This window comes from Zingiber officinale, chromosome 7B, assembly GCF_018446385.1.
Source record: "Zingiber officinale cultivar Zhangliang chromosome 7B, Zo_v1.1, whole genome shotgun sequence".
Lineage (NCBI taxonomy): Eukaryota > Viridiplantae > Streptophyta > Magnoliopsida > Zingiberales > Zingiberaceae > Zingiber > Zingiber officinale.
In genome coordinates, this window is record NC_055999.1 from 108144447 (window position 1) to 108164678 (window position 20232).

The 20232-nt window shown below is 40.2% G+C and overlaps 2 protein-coding genes and 3 non-coding genes across 5 annotated transcripts; 1 reads left to right on the forward strand and 4 right to left on the reverse strand.

The window, feature by feature from the left end:
- The first annotated feature begins 8132 nt into the window (after positions 1–8132).
- Positions 8133–10184, forward strand: LOC122006796 (cationic peroxidase 1-like). Its single transcript, XM_042562420.1, has 3 exons — positions 8133–8965; positions 9041–9235; positions 9445–10184. The coding sequence occupies exons 1-3, from the start codon at positions 8756–8758 to the stop codon at positions 10015–10017; spliced, it is 978 nt and encodes a 325-aa protein (XP_042418354.1). The 5' UTR covers positions 8133–8755; the 3' UTR covers positions 10018–10184.
- Positions 10185–10481: 297 nt separating this feature from the next.
- TRNAI-AAU lies at positions 10482–10555 on the reverse strand. The gene has a single exon. It is a non-coding gene; the product is annotated as a tRNA-Ile (tRNA).
- A 310-nt stretch (positions 10556–10865) lies between these two features.
- TRNAI-AAU lies at positions 10866–10939 on the reverse strand. The gene has a single exon. It is a non-coding gene; the product is annotated as a tRNA-Ile (tRNA).
- A 60-nt stretch (positions 10940–10999) lies between these two features.
- TRNAI-AAU lies at positions 11000–11073 on the reverse strand. Its single transcript has one exon. It is a non-coding gene; the product is annotated as a tRNA-Ile (tRNA).
- A 522-nt stretch (positions 11074–11595) lies between these two features.
- LOC122006797 (zinc finger CCCH domain-containing protein 53-like) lies at positions 11596–15101 on the reverse strand. The gene is made up of 7 exons (XM_042562421.1): positions 14635–15101; positions 13490–14567; positions 13252–13416; positions 12972–13157; positions 12795–12886; positions 12368–12707; positions 11596–12290 (listed from the first exon to the last, which is right to left on the reverse strand). Exons 2-7 carry the CDS (start codon positions 14503–14505, stop codon positions 12074–12076), a joined length of 2016 nt encoding a protein of 671 aa, XP_042418355.1. The 5' UTR covers positions 14506–14567; positions 14635–15101; the 3' UTR covers positions 11596–12073.
- Positions 15102–20232: the final 5131 nt, after the last annotated feature.

The following is a 20232-nucleotide window of genomic DNA, read 5'->3' on the forward strand; positions in this document are numbered from 1 at the left end:
CTTGCCAAGACCACATGCTTGGACTTTCAACCTTTGCCAAGATCACACTTGGACTTTCCAGTTGTCTGGCTCCTCACCAGGACTTTCCCTTTGCCTAGCTATACTAGGACTTTCCAATTGCCCGATCTCACTTATTAGGATTTTCACCACCAAGTCTAGTTAACACTAACCTACTTGGATTTTCACTCTTGCCAACCTTCCTGTTGGACTTACTTTTGCCTAATCTCTAATTAGGACTTTCCAGTCAAGTCTCCTGTCAACCTTGACCTACTTGACTTCTCTCTTGCCTAACCTCCAATTAGGACTTTCCCAGATGTCTAAACTCCAGTTAGGAATTTTCCATTACCTAAACTCCAGTTAGGACTTCTCCACTGCCTAACCTCCAGTTAGGACTTCACCACTGCCTAACCTTTAGTTAGGACTTCACCATTGCCTAATTTCCAGTTAGGACTTCACCGCTGCCTAACCTCTAGTTAGGACTTCTCCACTGCCTAACCTCCAGTTAGGACTTCCAGACACCTAACCTCCAGTTAGGACTTACCCAGTCAAGTCTCCTGTCATCCCTGACCTACTTGACTTGTCTTCTTCTCGACCTGGTCAACTCTTTGACCATCTCCACAACCGTACGATTGCCCTAGAAATCTCCATATATTGTCAAACATCAAAACTCAAATTTCGACTCAAGACTGACTCAACTCAAGCTTAGTCAAACTGGTCAAACTTGACCTAGGAAAATTGCCCCAACACAATTTATGTTCGATGCCTTGTGTCTAAGTGTATATAAGAAGTCAAGCGGAAGATGTGGCAGACAAGAGGGATTACACGGGAATCGAGTCAATGGACTTGGTGCATCTGAGGGACGAGAAGCTCTAGAAGAGTACATTAGTAGACGAGAAGAACACGCGTGACGTATCTAAGGGACGAGAAGCTAGGGAGAAAGACTTCTTGAGGAGAATGTCGGAGTTAGGTTTGGGTGAGCTCAACTCCGAATAATTGGAGCATCACTCACACAAAGAAGACCAGCTAGAAGCTGATCTGTCTTATAGAAGGCGCCTCTAAACCTATGGAAGGCGCCCTTAAAGCCTCATAGAAGACGACTTCAAGTCTTTTGAAGGCACCTTCAATACCCGTTAGTCAAAGATAAAGTTTTATCTTCAGCGGATAAAACTTAATCTATTGAAGGTGCCTTGGACCTACTTGAAGGCGCCTCCGAGCCACAGACAGATTTTTCTAGGGGATATAAAAAGACTCCTGAAGTTAGAAAATTAACAACAACTGAACTACAAATCCTATATTCATTTTCTTAGTCTTTTGTAAGCTTAAAAGTGTGTAAGAGGCTACTCTGTCTTCAACTAAGGAGTACTTTCTAGTAGAGCTTTTTTCAACGCATTGGATTAATAACTACCTAAGTTGTAATCAAGTAAATAGACTGTCATCTTACTTTTCTTTCTTTAATTGTTCAGTTTTATTATTGTTTAATTTAATCATGCTAATCTAATCAAGTCAAAGATCGAGATAGGGTTTGAATTTTATTTTGTAGGCAATTCACCCTTTTCTTGTTTGCCTCCGCTGCACCAACAATAGTTTCTACTCCTCTAAAAAGACTTTAAACGATATTTTTTGAGTCTAAGATTGAGCTGTTATGGGTTACTCCTGAAAACAAATGTAGATCTCTAAATGAGTTTCGATTGAATATATTATGTGTCTCATTGTTCAATTCGAATCAAAAGTTATGACCACTCAAAGCTTACCTAACATTCACAGTGCAACAACTACATTTTCATAACTACTACAACTGTGTAACAATTAGGGTATGTAGCTGCTACAACATGCTCCTGGTTCAAGATTTAAGCAAAAAATAAAACTAAAAATAATATAGTAGAGGGTAATTAGATAATTATACATGGGGTGGGGGCATCTTTTCGATAAAAAATTAAAATGGGATGCCATTAATGATTAAAAGAATAAAGGTACCTTGCTCACAAAATAAGTGCTCTCAACCCACCCTCTAAATTTCATCTAATTTGACCTACTATGTGAATGGAGACCCTATAAATTTCATCTAATTTGACCTACTATGTGAACAAAGTCTCCAAAGCCTTTAGGACATAGTCGAGCTGGTCACCACATAGTAGATTTGCAAAAATGAGCCAGAATCGATTCCTGACGAAGTCGACAGAAAATATCCTCACACGTGGTGGTCTATTCGATTTCTTAATTTACCTCTCTACAGATGATTGTAGGACCAATCGTGTGGGGCATTAGGATCAACATATGACCTTTTGCAGAAAGATTCTCCAAAGTCCAAACTGATCATTTACCCTCCCCCCCGCGCGCTCTCTCTCACAAATATTTAGCCTCCCCTACGTAGGGTTGTAAATGAACCAAGCGTTCGTGAACAAGCTTGGTGTTCAACTTGGTAAGAGTTTATTTATGTTCGTTCAATATACATAAGATTAATTAAACAAACAAGCTTAAACAGCTCGTTAAGCTAAACAAACAAGCTTGAACACATATGTGTTCAGCTCGTTAATATTCATGAACAATGTTCGTGAACAATGTTCGTGAACAATGTTCACGAACCATATTTATTAATAAAACTCTTTTTAATATGCTAAATAAATAATAAAATAAAATAAAATAAATAAATTTAAATGATCAATTTTAATAATCAATCAAACAATTAAAAGTTTCAAACAATCAAACAAGTTTGAAGTGAGAGTTTGATAACATCTAAACGAACGAAGCTCAAGCCAAGCTTGAATTGAGAACTTGATAATATCTAAACGAATCAAGCTCAAGTCAAGCTTCAAACAAGCTCAAGCTTTTAAAAAATAAACTAAGGCGAGCTTAAACACTCATTTCAAAAACTCGATTCATTTTAAGCTCGATTCGACTCGATTATCTTATCAAATAAGTTTGAACACTCTAAAGCTCGACTCAGTTTGAGTTATTTACAGCCCTACCCCCACGGACTGATATTATTAATACTTGCATGTGGTGTTATTATAAAATAGGTCATATGGTTGATCCTCAATGTATGCATAATGCCTCACTGATCATCTGACCCATACAAAAGACCATTATGCTTCGCTAATAACAAACATTGAGCCTGACATAGCACAGGTGGTACTCAAGTGATGATTTGCCACATTAAGAGGAGTTGATTCTCGTAAAATTCATCCACCATGAGAAAAAAACATCCCACCCATCTGGAGGCCACACTGTATCTTGATTTACCTACTCATATCTTGTTATAGGGCGATAATATACTGAACCACCTATGATGAAAACATCACCTTTTACCGTGTAACAAACATGGACCTCACAAGGAGGAGGCAGAAACGACAGCCTCTGGTCCATGCACGACCAACAACACAGCCTTTACATTTCAGTGCAGTCCACTACTAACTTGCTGAAACCAATAAATTTTAGTTACACTTTGTATCGAACTTGCAAATTAGAAGCACCAAGGATTGATTTCACTTCTCTCAAGATGATACCCTCCAAGGGCTCAGAGCTCCCCAAGCCACCCCTTCCAATCAAACAAGACGCACAATTCTACTCCAGGCTGCTCTCCGTCAAGGACACCTCCTTAGCCTGCCCTTCCTTCAGAGTCTACTATGGGGTGGCTTCTGGTGCTGTGCCCTTCTTGTGGGAGTCTCAGCCTGGCATTCCCAAGCACGCCGGCTATTCCACCAACACCTTCATGCAGCCTCCTCTGAGTCCGCCTCCTTCCTACTTCAGCAGCACCAACAGCTTGGGCTCCAAGAAGAAAAGATCCAAAATGTTCGATTTCAAGCGCAGCTTTCAGAAGTTCTGCCACCCCTCTCCTTCTTTGTCTTCCTCCTCTTCTTCAGCCTCGTTGTCATCGTCCGGGTGTCGCAGCAGAAAGCCAGTGGTGAAGTGCCTCTCCTGCTTTTGGAGCAATGCGGCTTAACTGAAGGTAGTGTGATGTTAAGATAATGACTCTCTGCATTATGGAAAAAGCAATAAAGTATGAGATGGTAATTTATGATCTGTAATTATCGAGTTGCATAGGATGTTCAGAAGAAGACGACAGGATGTGTGACAAGTGTAATGTTTGGCAGCAAATGTTCTTCGATCGTTTAATAAGAAATTGCATGAAGAATCATCATGACTAAAAAGTATCAACAACAACTACTTCCTTCCAAATATGTTATAGTAATTATATTACGATCTCGTGATAGGATATTATTACCTTCTTCCCATTTTTTTCGATTGAAATCGACCTAGCCATTTACCGCAACAATGTACCATTTCATTCCTCCTGAGATAAAATACTGCATTGGCCATATTTCCCTATGGAAAAAAGTTTTCTTAAAAATAAATACATATAATATATATATATATATAAGAGTGATGAATGTAGACAGATTTACCTTTTATTCTCTTCTTCAATCTTTACTCTGTTCCTAAAGCACAAATATTCAAACAGAACTATCTAAAAATACTGCATCACTATAATTGATGTTTAGAAAAGTTCTAACTCCATGAAACCTGTTGTAACCTGTTGTAGAAAACTTAGGATATCCTGTTGTATGAAGTCAAGATATTACTGCTATGATTACATGATGAAAAGATCAAAGACAGTAGCAGAACTGTCTTTGACTGTCTTTGTAACCTTTCAAGTATCAAGTGCTATAGGAAAGAAGTGAGTTCAGTGTAATTATTACAAGCATTACTGTTTTCAAACGTTTCTCAGCTTACTTACCAGAAAAAGCATTAAACTCATCCAAATTAAATCAAAGGTCCATTGATTTGAGCATCTGGAGCAGCCTGGGCTGGATGAGTGGGTCAAATCCACCGACTACTCATGCAGATGCTTCCAAAGAACTTAAAGGGGTTCCAGCAAAGAATAGGTTTTCTGACATTTATTTTCCCACCTTCTTTATGACACCTAGTTTAGATTATTAAATACTAGAGCGAACTTGTGGGTCAACAGTCAACACAACCAGTATGGCTAATGATTTTAAAGACAAATTTAGGAACTCACATTAGCTTAATTTGATGTTAGCTTCTCTCTGATTCATCATGCACTGGCACGAAGAGAGTTGATACATCTAATCCAGTTGAGTCAGCAGTTGATGCATGTGGTGACCAACTTCTACAAACCTTAGATGAAAAATTCACAGAGAGGTGGTTATAAACAAGACTGGCAAGAAGATTCTTCCCTAAAAATTTGAATCCCTAAATGTTGAGGCCGATCAGTTGCCATAAATTCTACAGTGGCATGCAGTACCATTGAGTTTCCCTCGTGGCATACACCTCGGGACACTAATATGACCCCGAGCGCTGTTTTTCTAGAGGGATATGAGGAGCAATCATGCAGTTAAAGACAAAAACAAAGAGAGGAAATGCCATCTCAAGTCTTAATTTGGCATATTCAATTTGTTGCTTATTTCTCTCTCATGTTCTCTACCCGTTACAGTAGCAAGTAGAAATTTATAACTGATATACATTGAAAATGCAAAAGACAGCACATGATCTCAGTAGAAGTATGTCAAAATTTCTATTAAAAAATACTGTAATTAAAAAAATGTGAAACTGTCACATCAGCGGCCCCCTAGAGTCAATCCCACGGATATGGAGGGAGGTAAATGTAACTACACAGCTGAAAGCGCATGGCCGGAACGCTAACCCCAGGTAATGACACCTCGAGGATCGAACCCTGGATCTCTTGGCCACGAAACCATGCACCTCCAGCTGTGCTATGCCCTGGGGACAAAAAAAAAATACTGTAATTAAAGATCATACACATTGTGAAGTTCTTTCACTCTATCCACAGTGTCTTAAGACATGAGGTTCTAGATGAACCATAATTCAAACTTGTTATAGAATAACATTAAAAAATATAAAATAATAAAAAAACAACAGCTTTCTGAATAATGTTTTCAGATTTTAGGATTGCATGTCCATCGAATGAAGAATTAAGCAGGATTGAGATTTTCATGAAGTTATTGCTCATATGCTATTCTACTTCCCCCGGCATTCGAGAACCTCCCTTTCTCCAACTAGACTATCCTACCATGAAATGAAATATTATATTCCTGAGAATAGATGAGCACAGAGGTTTCTCCTTGAGCTAATTTTCTACAATGATGTAACACCATGCAGTAGAAATTCACAGGTAGAGAAGGGAATATGCCATCCAAAACATACCAATGAGCATGACAGATCAATACATATAGGATCATTATGACTGCCGTATGCAGAGAGCCATGAAGATGATGCATGGGATGCAGAGCTTAGCTAGACGGATGGCAGGCAGAGGGGCCCAACCTGAAGCTTTATTCTATTATTTATTTATTTGAAAAAAAACAGAACGAAGGAAATCCCTGCCAATAAAATAGAAAAACAAGGAACACAGAATGTAGAGATAATTACTGGTTCAAGATAAGAAAGAAGAAAAGACTTAGGTAAACAATAATAGATGTATAGAAAATGAGAATAAAAAATGTTGTATATAAATTGTTTAATGAACGCTCTCAGGGCTTGATGATTATGGTGATTAATGAGCATTCTAAACAAGGAGACACTTTGGAGAATGAAAATTACGGTAAATTTGAGAACCATATATTTGGTAATAGAATTAAATAAAATAAGGTTACAGAAAATTTTAAGTAAAATTGAACCAAGCACAAGATATACTTATTGACATTTAGATGGGCTTATAAGATCCAGCTTTAGTCTGGTTAATGAGGTTAATCTATATATTAAAAACTATAATTAGCTTAAGGTCTTAATCACTAAATCCAGGAAACAAATGCACTGTTCAGAGGAAGAGAAAGACATCAAGAAGAGCATGTGAACTGGCATCAATGTCAATTTGGGGGGTAACTGAGTCTCAATACGATTCATACCAAGAAGCACTTGTTACCCTTGTAGACTCTTTGCCTGTCTTGCTCATGTTGTCTTGTTAGCTTAGTTGTTATACATATGGATTATATGTTATTTTATATGGTGGTCTTATAAGCGGATATCATTTCATGTGACTTTATATGAAATAATGGAGGATAATGGTTTCTGAAGTATAACATAATTTAGCTTTTATCATTGTGATTTCTGGTAGATTGCTGGTATACTTAGAGATGATAGATAGTTTGATTCCTAATCTTATCTTAAGACATGGTGAACACAAGGCATAACATGATATAACACTGAATGAATAACTTGTCAATGATGAGTCAATTATTGAGGTTAAGGTACTTGCAGATAATGATTCTCTTGAATATTAGGCATTCAGCCTATCAGATGAACTGAACCATAAAAGTTGCACTGATTTTCTCTCCTAGATCCACAAGTTGAGGATGCCATATATATTCCTTAGCTTAACACATGGTGAGAATAAGGTATGCAAATGACGATTCACTTGTGGCGACATGCATGTAATTTTCTCTACAAGAGTATATGTTGCCCCATCAATGAGAATGAGCTAGTGCTACCTGATGTGTGGGGACATATGCACGTAGTGCCACTATTTATAAAAATATGAGGGAGTACAAAGGTAACACCCACAATACGAGAGTCCACCAACACTTGTTTGATTATAAATTTAGCAGCTGGATCATAAATTGTTTAGCAGCTGCAAATTGCAGTTTAATTTTTGTAAATACTTGGTTACTGATGGGTGTTGCATATTACTTGAATATTGGGCTTAATTTAGTATATATAGGTACATACTAAAATTTGCCTAACTAAAGTTAACCATATCATACTGTTATATTAGATGTCTAAGTAAATTTATTCATTAAGTTGTTCATGAATTACAAACTTTGTTCACACATTGTGCCACTAACCCCACACCTAAAATGAACTGAACTCTCTGATCTATAGACCATGCATTCATTCATACACAGTATGGAGCTAACATCAACCTAACTTTAAAACATCATAATATTAATATCCAATCAAGTCAATTGTAGTGTATAAATGATGGATAAACTAATATAATAGAGTTCAAGCATGATCATATATGGTAGAGGGAGAGGGCAGCTAGCCTGGTTTATTACTAGACTACCACAGGCATTGAGTCTAGTACATGCACACAATTACCTTGCCATCAATCCTAAATTTCCAGCTTCACTTCGACTGTTTGCAGAGTTAATTAGTACCAATAATTTATCCTATTTAGCCAGGGGAATTGTTTTTGGCTCTGGACCAGCATGCAAAAAAAAAAAAAAAAAAAATCCAGGCACTGAGCTTTGATCTAATTGATTTAAAACTATCCTACTGGAAGGTAATAGAAGGAAAAACAGAGTAAGTCACTCAATATCTCCTTACATCAAGACCAACTTTCATTAGATTTGATTACATCTTAACAAACCCAATTTGAAAACATATACTTTATATAAAGTTGTTCCTATTTAAGGATCACTCACAGAACAGCTGGTTTCAGAAGCTTCTATGTTTCAAGGAAAGGCCTCTCAACAGCAAGGCTTTCCTAGAGGTTTCAAGTATCAAAGAAACTTGTTAAAATCCTTAACAGGTAGAGAGAGATGTATGCTGATGGCTATTCCGAGAAGAAACCCTCACCTACCTTGACATGTACCATATGCTTGCTCACATCATTTTATGTAAACGGTAGGTTCATTAAACAACTGGTGCTCGGTACCCCCCTCCAACCCATGATGAACACCTATTTAAGCACAATCACCTTTTTGGCTTTTCTCCATGATAATTGAGTCACCTTCTTAGAGTTAATTGCTTCATACTCCAAACAAACTGCTCAACTATGCTCTTCTGGACACTGTACTTCACCTTAATCACTGCGATCATACTCCCTGTAACTCAAGCTCACGGAAAGCTCACCCCGGACTACTACAACGACGTGTGCCCACAAGCGCTGCCCACCATCCGAGTCATGGTGGAGACGGTCGTTGGGATTCAGCCACGCATGGGTGCGTCGCTGGTGCGGTTGCACTTCCATGACTGCTTCGCCAAGGTAAGCTTGCAGGTTAAGTATTTGGAAAAATGCAATGGATGCAGAAACTAACGTCATGTCTTGGTGATTGAGCAGGGTTGCGATGGCTCGGTGTTGTTGGATGACTCGCCAACTATGGTCGGGGAGAAGACGGCGGCGCCGAACAACAATTCTCTGCGAGGGTTTGAGCTGGTGGACGAGATAAAAGCTACGTTGAACGTTGCGTGCTTCGGAAATGTTGTTTCCTGTGCTGATATCTTGGCCATCGCCGCCAGGGACTCGGTAGTAGCGGTAACGATTTGAACACATTAACCAATCACATAACGAGGGCATTGATTCAGATTTTCCATTTTTTTCCCCCAAAACAAAAAAATTGAGTGGAAAAATTTGTTCTTGAAAAAAATGCGACTAACAGATTTGAAGTTTCAAGGTCTAACCTTCTTTATGAAGGAAGTTCACAGCGAACTTTTGACGAACACTTAGGGCGCCTGCACTTGCAGCTAGGTGGAAGCTCCTACGAAGTGCTCCTCGGCCGGCAAGACTCGACCTGCGCTAGCAAAGCCGAGGCGAACTCCAACATCCCGTCGCCGTTCTCCAACTTGACGGACATGCTCTCCAAGTTCCAAGCCCACAACCTCTCCGCCGAGGACCTCGTCCTCCTCTCGGGGGCGCACACCCTCGGATTCGCCAAGTGCAAGACCCTCCGCAACCGGATCTACAACGAGACTTCCACCATCGACCCCGACTTCGCCCGATCCCTAAAGGCGAAGTGTCACCGGCCGGCGGGCGGCAGCGACGACGAGGAGCTGTCGCCGCTGGACGAAACCCCAGCAGCGTTCGACGCGGGGTACTACCAGATGCTTACTCAGCGCAAGGGGATGCTCCACACGGACCAGGAGCTGTTCAAGGGCGACGGGAGCGAGATCGACCGGCTGGTGAAGAGGTACGCCGAGGACGCCGGGGCGTTCAAGGAGGGCTTCGGGGCGGCGATGGTGAGGTTGGGGAGCATCAAGCCGTTGACAGGGAGAGAGGGCGAGGTCCGCGAGAACTGCCGGGTGGTGAATCGCCGATGATTTCTTCTTCTTCTTTCCTCTGTTTGGGGCTCAGTTTTCCCCCCTTCTCCTCCCCTCTGTTTTCTCATTCAAATCGCGGTCTAATCGGACGGCTAGAAAAGAGTGTGGAGTTTTCATGTGATTGTAAAAATCATTATTTATATGTAGTTTTTTATGTTTCGAATAAACATTATAAGACAAAAAAAATGAACAACTTTGCAGATTTGAACACTGAACACCATCGGTGTTATTAACACGAACTAGCCAACCGAACTAAACACGGTTTACATTGAGAGCAAAACTAATGTTTTTAAATTTTATATAAATTATAAATAACAATTATTAAAATAAAAATTCCAATGGCCCATGCAGGTCTCGAACCTAAGACCTTCGCGTCGTGCTCTTACCAAATGAGATAATGGGCATTTGTCGTTAAGTGTTTGTAATATGTTTTATATATTAAAATATAAAATAAAAAATTTAAATGGCCTATGCAGGTTTCGAACCTGCGACCTTCGCGTTATTAGCACGACGCTCTAACCAACTGAGCTAATAGGCCGTGTTGGTAAACTTTTCTAATAAATTTTAATATATAAGATATATAATAAAAAATTTAAATGGCCAAGTAGGTTTCGAACCTGCGACCTTGGCGTTATTGGCACAACGCTCTAACCAACTGAGCTAATAGGCCGTGTTGGTAAACTTTTCTAATAAATTTTAATATATAAGATATATAATAAAAAATTTAAATGGCCAAGCAGGTTTCGAACCTGCGACCTTCGCGTTATTAGCACAACGCTCTAACCAACTGAGCTAATAGGCCGTGTTGGTAAACTTTTCTAATAAATTTTAATAATAAAAAATTTAAATGGCCTATGCAGGTTTCGAACCTGCGACCTTCGCGTTATTAGCACGACCCTCTAACCAACTGAGCTAATAGGCCATGTTGGTTAACTTTTCTAATAAATTTTAATATATAAAATATATAATAAAAAATTTAAAATGGCCCATGCAGGTCTCGAACCTGCGACCTTCGCGTTATTAGCACGACGCTCTAACCAACTGAGCTAATAGGCCGTTTCGATCACAATTGTAATATTTATAATTTATATAAATTTTAATCTGATAAAATTGAACCAGTTTTAATCGCCTTAAATTAAATATTTCAAATCGTGAAATTAAATGATAATGGAAATCAGATGGAATTCTTTTTATTACTGATTGCCATTTTAGCACAAGAATTAAACGGATTTTTTCCCAATTCCACTCGTGTTGGATTATGGTTCCAAAATCGCAGCGGATGCCTAGCAACGAGCTTGCAGTCTGCTCACGAGTTTGTCGGCTGCTCGGATTTGAGCTCACAACCTGGTTATCAGTATGTGGCCTGATCACCAGCTTATCAGTCATATCCCGAGAAAGGATCAGAACATGAACTTATCAGTCATAAGCGAGGGTCATTCCTCCCATCCTCTGGAATAAACTGGCCATAAATGACCTACTGCTTAGTCCTTACAAGTTACAACCATGCTCAACAGCAAGGAAACCTACTGCTTGGTCCTTATAACCATGCCCATTGGAAAACCTTGTCACACAGAAACAAAAGCAACACGCACATACACTGATTCACAAAAGAGAAATAGTATTCCATAAAGAAGATAAAGCAAGAGAGGAGAGACAACAGGAATCAGAAAGCAGAACCTTTTGTGAACCCTTGAGCGTTGGCTTTGGCTCATCAAAGGCGATAAGAGGACAAGCAAAGGCCCTGTAGCACAGGGCAGAAGGCAGAGGAAGAGGAGGAGGAGGAGGGACATGCATGCACCATGCATGAAACAGCTCCAACACCTTCTTTTTTTTTTCGATTTGCTCTCCATGTGTTTGGTCCTACACCTATGCTGCTATCCAATCTTTCGGCTACACAAATTATCTCTGGCTTTCTTTCTCTTTGTTTCTGTGACTTTGTATGCCATTTGATGCGTGCATTAGTTGATAACGTCTATAACTTCCAACTGTAAGGCAAAGGAAAAAATTCTCTTTCCCTGCGTTTCACTATCAACTTGCATGAATGAGGCTACGGTTACTATTTCAGGTTACATTCCAACTGTAATGGCTTTCTTTCTCTGTTTCTTTTATCGATTACCTCGAAATCTAGTGAGGTTGTGGTGGAACCAAGGAGATGGCCGTTGCTGGAGCTGTTTCTGACATGATTTTCGCCATTGTTAAACAGATCGAGCATGAAGGAGGAAGACTTTTTGGTGGGTGAAGCAAATGGGCTATCTGGCAAATTGTGCTCCACGCTGCAGTCAAGTTATGGTGTAAGATGAATCTTTGTATCGAAATGAAAACGTAACAAACACATTCTTCTGTAATTAACCTTGGTTGAAATTCACTATCGTCACTGGAGGAGGCTGCCATGGCAGCAGATTCTTCCTTGTCATTCTTCAATGAGCTACTGATGCTGCTATTGGTGCTACCATTGCAGCTACTGTCCACATTGTTTACGGGCTGATTAGCGGCGAAGGATGTAAGGGAGTTGATGAAGGCGAGAGGAGCCGAAGCAATGCTTCGGTTCTTGTGGCCGAGGAGTTGCAGATCTATGAATCGTCTCCCTTGCAGCTCGATAGCGCGCTGCACCTCTGCTGCTTGTTGTCGCTCCTCTAGCTTTCTTCTCAGCAACAGCTCCTGGCTTCTGCTGTTGCAGAACATCCTTGCTCCTGATGTGTAACACGCAGGACAAATACTTCATGAGATGAGAATGGAGAAGCACGATGGAAAAAGAAAGAACAAATGAAGAGATTAACCGAGCAAATCAAGGTCGCGGGCTTCTCTAGCATCCAAGGCAGTAGGAGTCGTGCACCCATAGCAGTCGCTCCTCTCAGCTTGCTGCTGCTTCCTGAATTCAAGAGTGCAAACGAACGCCATTGGATTAGCAATATCTTGAACAGATTGAGACAGGGGGATAATCTCTCGAAGAGTACCTGAACTTGTCGGGCACTTTGCCTTTCTCCTTGTAGGGCTTGACAAGCACACGGGACTCACAGACGAAGTGAGGGTTCCCCTTCGCCAAAATCAGCTTCACGGTCTCCGGGTAGAGGAAGGTCACAAAGCCAAACATCCTCTTCTGCTGATAGGGGATTCGCACGTCTTGTACTGGTCCGTAGATGCTACAAATCCCAGGAGTTTGATGTCTTTTAGGAATGGAATTTGAGAACTCCACGAACAAGTAGGAAGGATCGGAAGAAGGAGGTTATCACCGACCTGAAGTAGTTGGAGACGTCGCCCTCCCTAAAGGTGCTGTCTGCTGGGAAGGTCAAGTAGATCTGCCTGGAACTAGGATTCAGCAGCAAGTCGATTCTTGATCTGCTTAGGAAATTGTGGGCGTCGTCGGTTGCCAGCATCAGCGATGCCGCCACGGCGGCTGCCCTGTGGAGATTTGGGACGCCTTTAAGAGACGTCGCAAAAAGATTACAATCGTTTAGATGTGAAAAGGCGGTACCTTTGGCTCTCAATTTGCTGCTGCTGAAGCAAGAGGTTGAGGGGATCGGTGGAGGGCGACAACGGGGACGGAAGAACGGAGCCCGTCGGAGAGTAGGGGAACGCGGAAGCCTTGAGCTGCGAAGCGCCGCGCATACTCTGGCTCTTCGACCTTAGTAACGACTCCTGGCATGGCTGCTCCACCGTCGCGCCCATCTTGGTGTTGACCCTCGTTGCGACTATATCTGGGAGGCCTTGGAGGAACCGGCAGGCGGCGCCGCTCTTGCAGTAGCCCCGAGGGAAGTAGAGGCCAGGCTCCAAGCCGAGACCGCTGGCGTTGTCGCCGAGATCGAGGTCGGCGGCAGCGGCGTTGACAACGGGGGCACTCTGCTGATGACGGTAGAGATTGGACCCCAGTCCCATCCCATAATGGAAGACAACGGCGTCGACGCTGCTACAAGGGCTCTGACAGTCGATGTCGGAGTGGAAAACGTCGTCGTCGCCGCCGCCACTGAGATTGGAGGCGACGGAAAGCGTGTGTTTGCAATAAGGCGAGGGGTTGAGGCCTCCCGAGAAGGCGAGCTGGTCGAGGTGAAACTCATCAGCAAGGTCAGCGTCGCCGTCGCCGCCACCGCCAACGGAGAAAACCGACGCGTTGACATTCTTAGAGCAAACGCGCTTGTCCAGTGACCCGCTGAAACCACCATTAGCACTGTTCGAGGGGGAGAACCCAGCTGGAGACGCAGACCAATTAGAGGGGGAAAGCAGGCGAGAGTTGGAGTTCTGGCGGAGTAGGAAGGGGGAGGGGGAAGGGGAAGGGGGAGGAGAGGCGGCGGAGGCGGCCTCGGCGAGGCCCAGCTCCTTCCGGGCCTTAAGAACGAGAGCGTGGAGGAGCGTCTCGGGGCCCAAAGCGAGGCGGATGACCTCCTTCTCGCCGTTCTCCTGCAGCAGCAGCAGGCCCACAATCTTATGGGCGTTCTCCGGGTCCAAGCTCCGCAACTTGGCGAACACGATCCTCGTCGCCTCGTAAGCGTCCATGGCGGAATCACTTCCTTGATCGGAGCGCACACCTCACGCCTTCTAGTTCCCTTTTCGGGACACTGCAGCCAATCAGAGGCATTAAAAACCGAGCTTAGCTCAGAGGAGCTGCCATTAATTGAAGATCACCGGAGAAGTGAAGAAGTAATGAGTAGAAAGAAGGAACTGCCAAAACTCTTCTCCGTCTCATTCTTCGGTTTCATGTTGTGGTTCTTAATTAAATGCACTCGGCAGCTGTCAACTCCATCCCCCAAATGCAAGAGGAAGATTTTTTCATTCTAGTCGCCAACAACGCCACCGCCTGCAATTACTTCACCCCTCTCTTCCTCCCCCAACTTGGACAGTGACGAGAGCTTGTGATGGATCTCAATCTGCTCAGATTGTCACTGTGATCGATCAAACACCTTCGCGCTTATCTTTTGTAGCCTTACCACCAAAATGGTCACAGACAGGAGGCCATTTACCATTTCCCCTGTTGCTGTTCTGGTCCTCCCCCTGTCCTTTCCAATTTGCAGTTATTGGCATCGTGTATTCAATCGATTAATTTGGAGAGTCCGAATTTCTTTATACATTTATCCATTTTCATCCAATCAAATTCTAAACACCTCCTCAGCAGCAGAGCCATCACTCAAGCTTTGGATCCTCTTGATCGACTGGCCTTGTCGACTGCCGTCTGCAATAGCAATAGAGGAAAACAAAAAAATAGCACCGCCGGAGACAGATGACTGGCTTCATCAGTCCTCAATTATTAGTTTGATTGTCGGAGTCATGACAAATCTTCACAATTTTAGTCAAATTATTATAAATTTACATAGACAAGACAATGAACTATAAATTTAAAAGAAATGTCCTCTTATAAAAACGTGTGATGGTAGTCTCGCTATCAGAGTAATAATCGAATTTTAGTCATTTTTATTTAGCGGTAGAGGCCGAGGCAGAGATAGATTCAATGGTAGAGGTTATGGAAGAGGTAGACTCGAAACTAGTAGATTAACATGCCAACAAAAAGATGATAGACTACAGACGTAAGTAAAAGAAACTATTAACAAGAGTGACCTCAAGAATACGTTGAAGCTTTTCTGCCTGCACCCAAAATTTATCATATTGAAATTCGCCTAACATTAAAAGTCTTATGGACTGAAATAAAAATTTAATAGATTGTAGGAGAAAATCGAATTTATTTTTTGGAGAAAAAACCTGATTTAGTCCCTCTAGTTCACTCCTTGTCCCAACTTAGTCCCTCTTCTTTTTCATTTGCCAAATACATCCCTTATCTTTAAAAAAATGTCCCAAAATCATCCCTCCATTTATTTGAACGTTAGTTGCTAACGGAGCAATGTTTTAAAAATCCGATTTTATCCCTCTAATTTACTCACTATCCCAACTTAATCCCTCTTCTTTTTTATGTGTCAAATGCATCCCTTAACTTTTAAAAAATGTCCCAAGATCATCCTTCTGTTTATTTGGATGTTAGTTGCGGACGAAGGAGTGTCTCCTTTTCTAAATATTAATCTTACAACTGTAACATCAACATAAAATGAGGGGAAAAGCACGAAACCAAAATAAGGTGCATCAATTAAACCAAAATAAAATACATCAGAATAAAAATAACACACTATCATTTACATAGAAGTAACATAATATCAATATTTCAACAAAAAAAATAGTCTGCTTGATATTCAAATAACAATAACAAATCCAATACACTTGACCAATACTAATTAAGTATAACCAAAAATAATATCCAAAACAGACAAATAACAACTACAATATCACTGTTTGGTAATTGATACATTTGACGATTCTGCTTGTGCTTTCTTTTGTTGGTTGTCCAATGAAGCTCGTAATCCTAATCCTGATAGCGTCACAAAGTTCTTTCTACCTTTCACATAAACATGATTTTGCCCATTGAATACTTGCTTCACCTGAAACATAAAATTTTCAAAAACTAAAATCCATCCAATGAAAACAAGTAATCAAATACAAGTCTATTTCACTTACATTGATTGATGGTATCGTGTTAGAGCTGTCCTTAATCCTCACTCCAGTTATCTTTTGTCGTATAACCTGTAAATAATTATGATAATCGAAAACAAAAAAATACATTACTATGAACAAAGTAAGTAATACACATTATGCTTTTCTAATATGTATAAAATTCGATAACCTGTAGCTTTTCTCTTTTGTTTGATACTAATGCATCATGCACAACCTCTTTTGTGGGAATGATTCTCTCTCCTTCATTTGGCATTGCACCGCTGCATTGTGTATGTGCATCTATCTCCATTTCATTACATTCTCGTGGTACTAATTCATGATCTATCCCTTTGCTTTGATGTGATGTTGTATGATCTAAATCACTCGATTTAGGTATCTTGTAACTCATTTGATTATGACCAATCTCACCACAACTCTTGCATTTATTGTTTCTTCTCAAACCCATCAGCTTTGTTTGTTTTGAAGCTAGTAATTCAACTGGATCCCGCCTTCTCAATTTTGCTGGCCTACCAACTCTTTCTTTAAACACCGGTGGCAATGGAGGGATTAAATGACATTCAAGCCACAAATCTGGTCCATTGATGGGCATGATTGATCCACTATAACATCGTTTGTAGGCCTCAACACTATAATGACGATGTACATAAGCTTCTGGATCTTCTTTCTTACACCAAATAACACAAATAGCATGCGGGCAAGGGATTCCTGTCAAAACCCATTTTCTACAACTGCAAATCATTCTACACAAGTCGACAGAATGCTGCTGGTTTAACCCCATGATCTGATAATGTGTCTCGTCAGACATCATAGGACTATATCCAAATGTTTCTAGATAATTTTTTCCCAACACCGCCTTAATTTTAAGACATAATACACCATTCCATTTCTCAGCCTTTGCCCTATTCATTTGAAATCTAACCATCAGTAGATTTCTTATTGCTTCAAACATGGGAATTATTGGTTTTTCTCTTGCATCCAATATGAAGCTATTGAAGCATTCACACATATTATTAAGAAGTATGTCACATTTAGGAACAATGCTAAAATGTGACCTAGACCAATGATGCTCAGGTTTTTTTGCTAACCATTGATATGCGTTTTCATCAATTTTCTTCAACTCTTCCATCCGTCTTTTGAACACTTCAATTCTTGTCGCTCTCGCAGCAACCCAAAGAGCATTCTTAACCGCCACACTTCTAAAGTCATTGTGTTTCATGTTGCTATAGAGATGCCTCACACAGAATCTATTCTCAGCATTTGGAAATAACTGCTCAAAAGTAGGAATCAAACCTTTTTGTTTGTCAGACATAAAGGTCCAACCATATTGATCCTCAAAACCAATATCATTGTCCAATAGTTGTAGAAATCATATCCAACTATCTTTCGTCTCTCTTTTAACCATGGCATAAGCAATTGGAAAAATGTTATTGTTTGGATCTAGTCCAACTGCTGACAACAATTGCCCCCCATTCTTGCTTTTTAGAAAACAGCCATCAACACCAATCACAGGCCTACATGCCTCTTTACAACCTTCTTTGCATGCGGAGAGGCAAACATAAAGTCTCTAAAATCTTGGACCATCATCATCTTCTGTCAACTTTAGAATCACCGAAGCATCTCCATCAGACCTCTTAAGTTCAGCACGGTAATTTATTATTTTGCTAAATTGTTCTTCTATGCCGCCCTCAATTATCTTAAGTGCTTTTCTCTTAGCTAGATAAGCTTGTTTCTTTGAAATATTTGCCTTCAAAGTAGTGCATATCTCTTGCCTGAACTCATTGGTCCCCAACTTAGGATTTGATTTGAATTTCTTTGTAAAAGTTGTACCAAACCAGGTTGAGGTGATGCCTTTATTGGTATGATTCCAATAACAATTGTTGTGTGTAGATTTCAACGTCTTTATTTTCCAACAAGAATCTTTATTCATTGGTGATACAAGAATATTCCCTTCGCAGCCTTCAGTTTTGCACTCACTCCGAAGTCTAATTTTATCATTCTTGACAAACCTTACAAGCTTCCCTTGTCTTATACAATGGCTTTCTATTGCAAACTTTGCCTCTTCTTTCGAACTGAATATCATACCAAGTTTCAATTCAGGATTTTTGAAATCTACATTTGGGTCATAAGTCAGAAATCTTTTTTAATCGTCTTCTTCTGATTCAGCAGCACTCCCCAAACCATCACTATCTACACAGTCATCATCCCCCAAGAATTTTCAACACCCAGATCAATGAATTCATCAAACAATTCATCATCTTCCTTAACACCAAAGTTATTATCATAAAATTCATCTCCATCTTCTTCATCATCGTCTTCCTCACTATGGCTACCATTTATCATCACTTCAAGTCCTTTTGCTTTCTCTAAGCCATCAGCAGGATCTATCTGATTGATTGTAACAACATCAACATGTTCTATATAAATTTCTACTTCATAGTTTCTAGGAATATGATTCCTAATATCAAGTGCAGTCTCATCATTGTCCAAATATCTCCCATTAGTCAAAGTTCTGTCAATTTTGTGTCAAAATCTGAAGCTAGCTTTCTCTGTACATCCTACTTCCTCAGCAAACCCCCAAAGTTCAATCATTCCCATCTTTTTCCATATCGACATGATCAAAAAAATTCAATACTCCCACCTCTATATACTTTCTTCTTCCCACTAGTTTCCATCATACCATTGTAGTACAATTTGATCGTAATACAAGAATGCTCCCCAATAGAGCCCGTATACAAATAATTCACATCTTAATAAATTTATCCAAAATATCATCCAATTGACAAAACCAAAAGTGGAAAAGCTTCAAATGTATAAACATTACCATAATGTGGGGTGAATTCTAGATAATGTTTGTTTCGTCTAGCCATAAACCAACACCACTTGCACTTAATGTAAATACAGCAACTAATTACATCCAAAAAATAATAATAATAATAAAAGTCAGATTTATAGATAACAAATAAATCGAGCAACTAACTGCATAAATTAAATAATGCTCATAAATTTAAAATTTAGGAATCATAATATATACAAAGTGGTAATAGCTTGGAAAAAGAAAATAGTTGTACCAACAGTAGGAAACAAAATCGACGCAACCTTCATAACTATGACATTATGGAAATAGGCTTTGCATTGAAGTCGATCATATACTTATTTCTGCCACGTATTTTGATTGGACCCAAGTAAAACCAAAAATCAAGAACTAAAAAAGTCATATTTTCACACCTTTCCCCTATATAACTCCTTCCTATCTTCTTCCAATTGCTAGTTTTTTCTCATAATTCTTCTTACTTCCAATCCATTTCTTTTTTTGAATATATATATTAAACAGTCAAATTTATCAACAAAAAGGGAAAGAAAATAGTGAAAGAAAAAAAAATGGAGTCCCAATACAAACCTAGCAACAACGAAGGAGTAGAGAGCAGTGCATATTTAACACATGGTGCAGAAAATGAAGTGGCAATGGCTAACAAGAGGAACTTTAGAGGTTGAGACTTTTTTCTGCGGGTTCTGACACTGACTCTCTGCCTAAACTCGAAACACACCACATATGGTAATTTGAAACAACAAAGGGCTTTACATAAATTTTATGTCGGAAACTAGGAGTGGTTGAGACTTCATCCTAGACTCAATTTTGAAATACAAATTGGAACATGCAAAAATAAGTGGTTTAAGACGATTTTGAGAGAACCCCACGAAGAGGACGGGGTGGGGGAATAAGTGTGATTA

What these genes read in the sequence shown, in the direction of transcription:
- LOC122006796 (XM_042562420.1), top strand. Translation starts at nt 8,756, where the DNA reads ATGCTCTTCTGGACACTGTACTTCACCTTAATCACTGCGATCATACTC. An exon ending in TCCATGACTGCTTCGCCAAG is followed by an intron (nt 8,966 to 9,040) that starts GTAAGCTTGCAG and finishes GTGATTGAGCAG; the next exon opens with GGTTGCGATGGCTCGGTGTT. An exon ending in CCAGGGACTCGGTAGTAGCG is followed by an intron (nt 9,236 to 9,444) that starts GTAACGATTTGA and finishes CTGCACTTGCAG; the next exon opens with CTAGGTGGAAGCTCCTACGA.
- LOC122006797 (XM_042562421.1), bottom strand. Translation starts at nt 14,505, where the DNA reads ATGGACGCTTACGAGGCGACGAGGATCGTGTTCGCCAAGTTGCGGAGC. An exon ending in GACGTCTCCAACTACTTCAG is followed by an intron (nt 13,158 to 13,251) that starts GTCGGTGATAAC and finishes TGGGATTTGTAG; the next exon opens with CATCTACGGACCAGTACAAG. An exon ending in GATAGTGAATTTCAACCAAG is followed by an intron (nt 12,291 to 12,367) that starts GTTAATTACAGA and finishes ACTTGACTGCAG; the next exon opens with CGTGGAGCACAATTTGCCAG.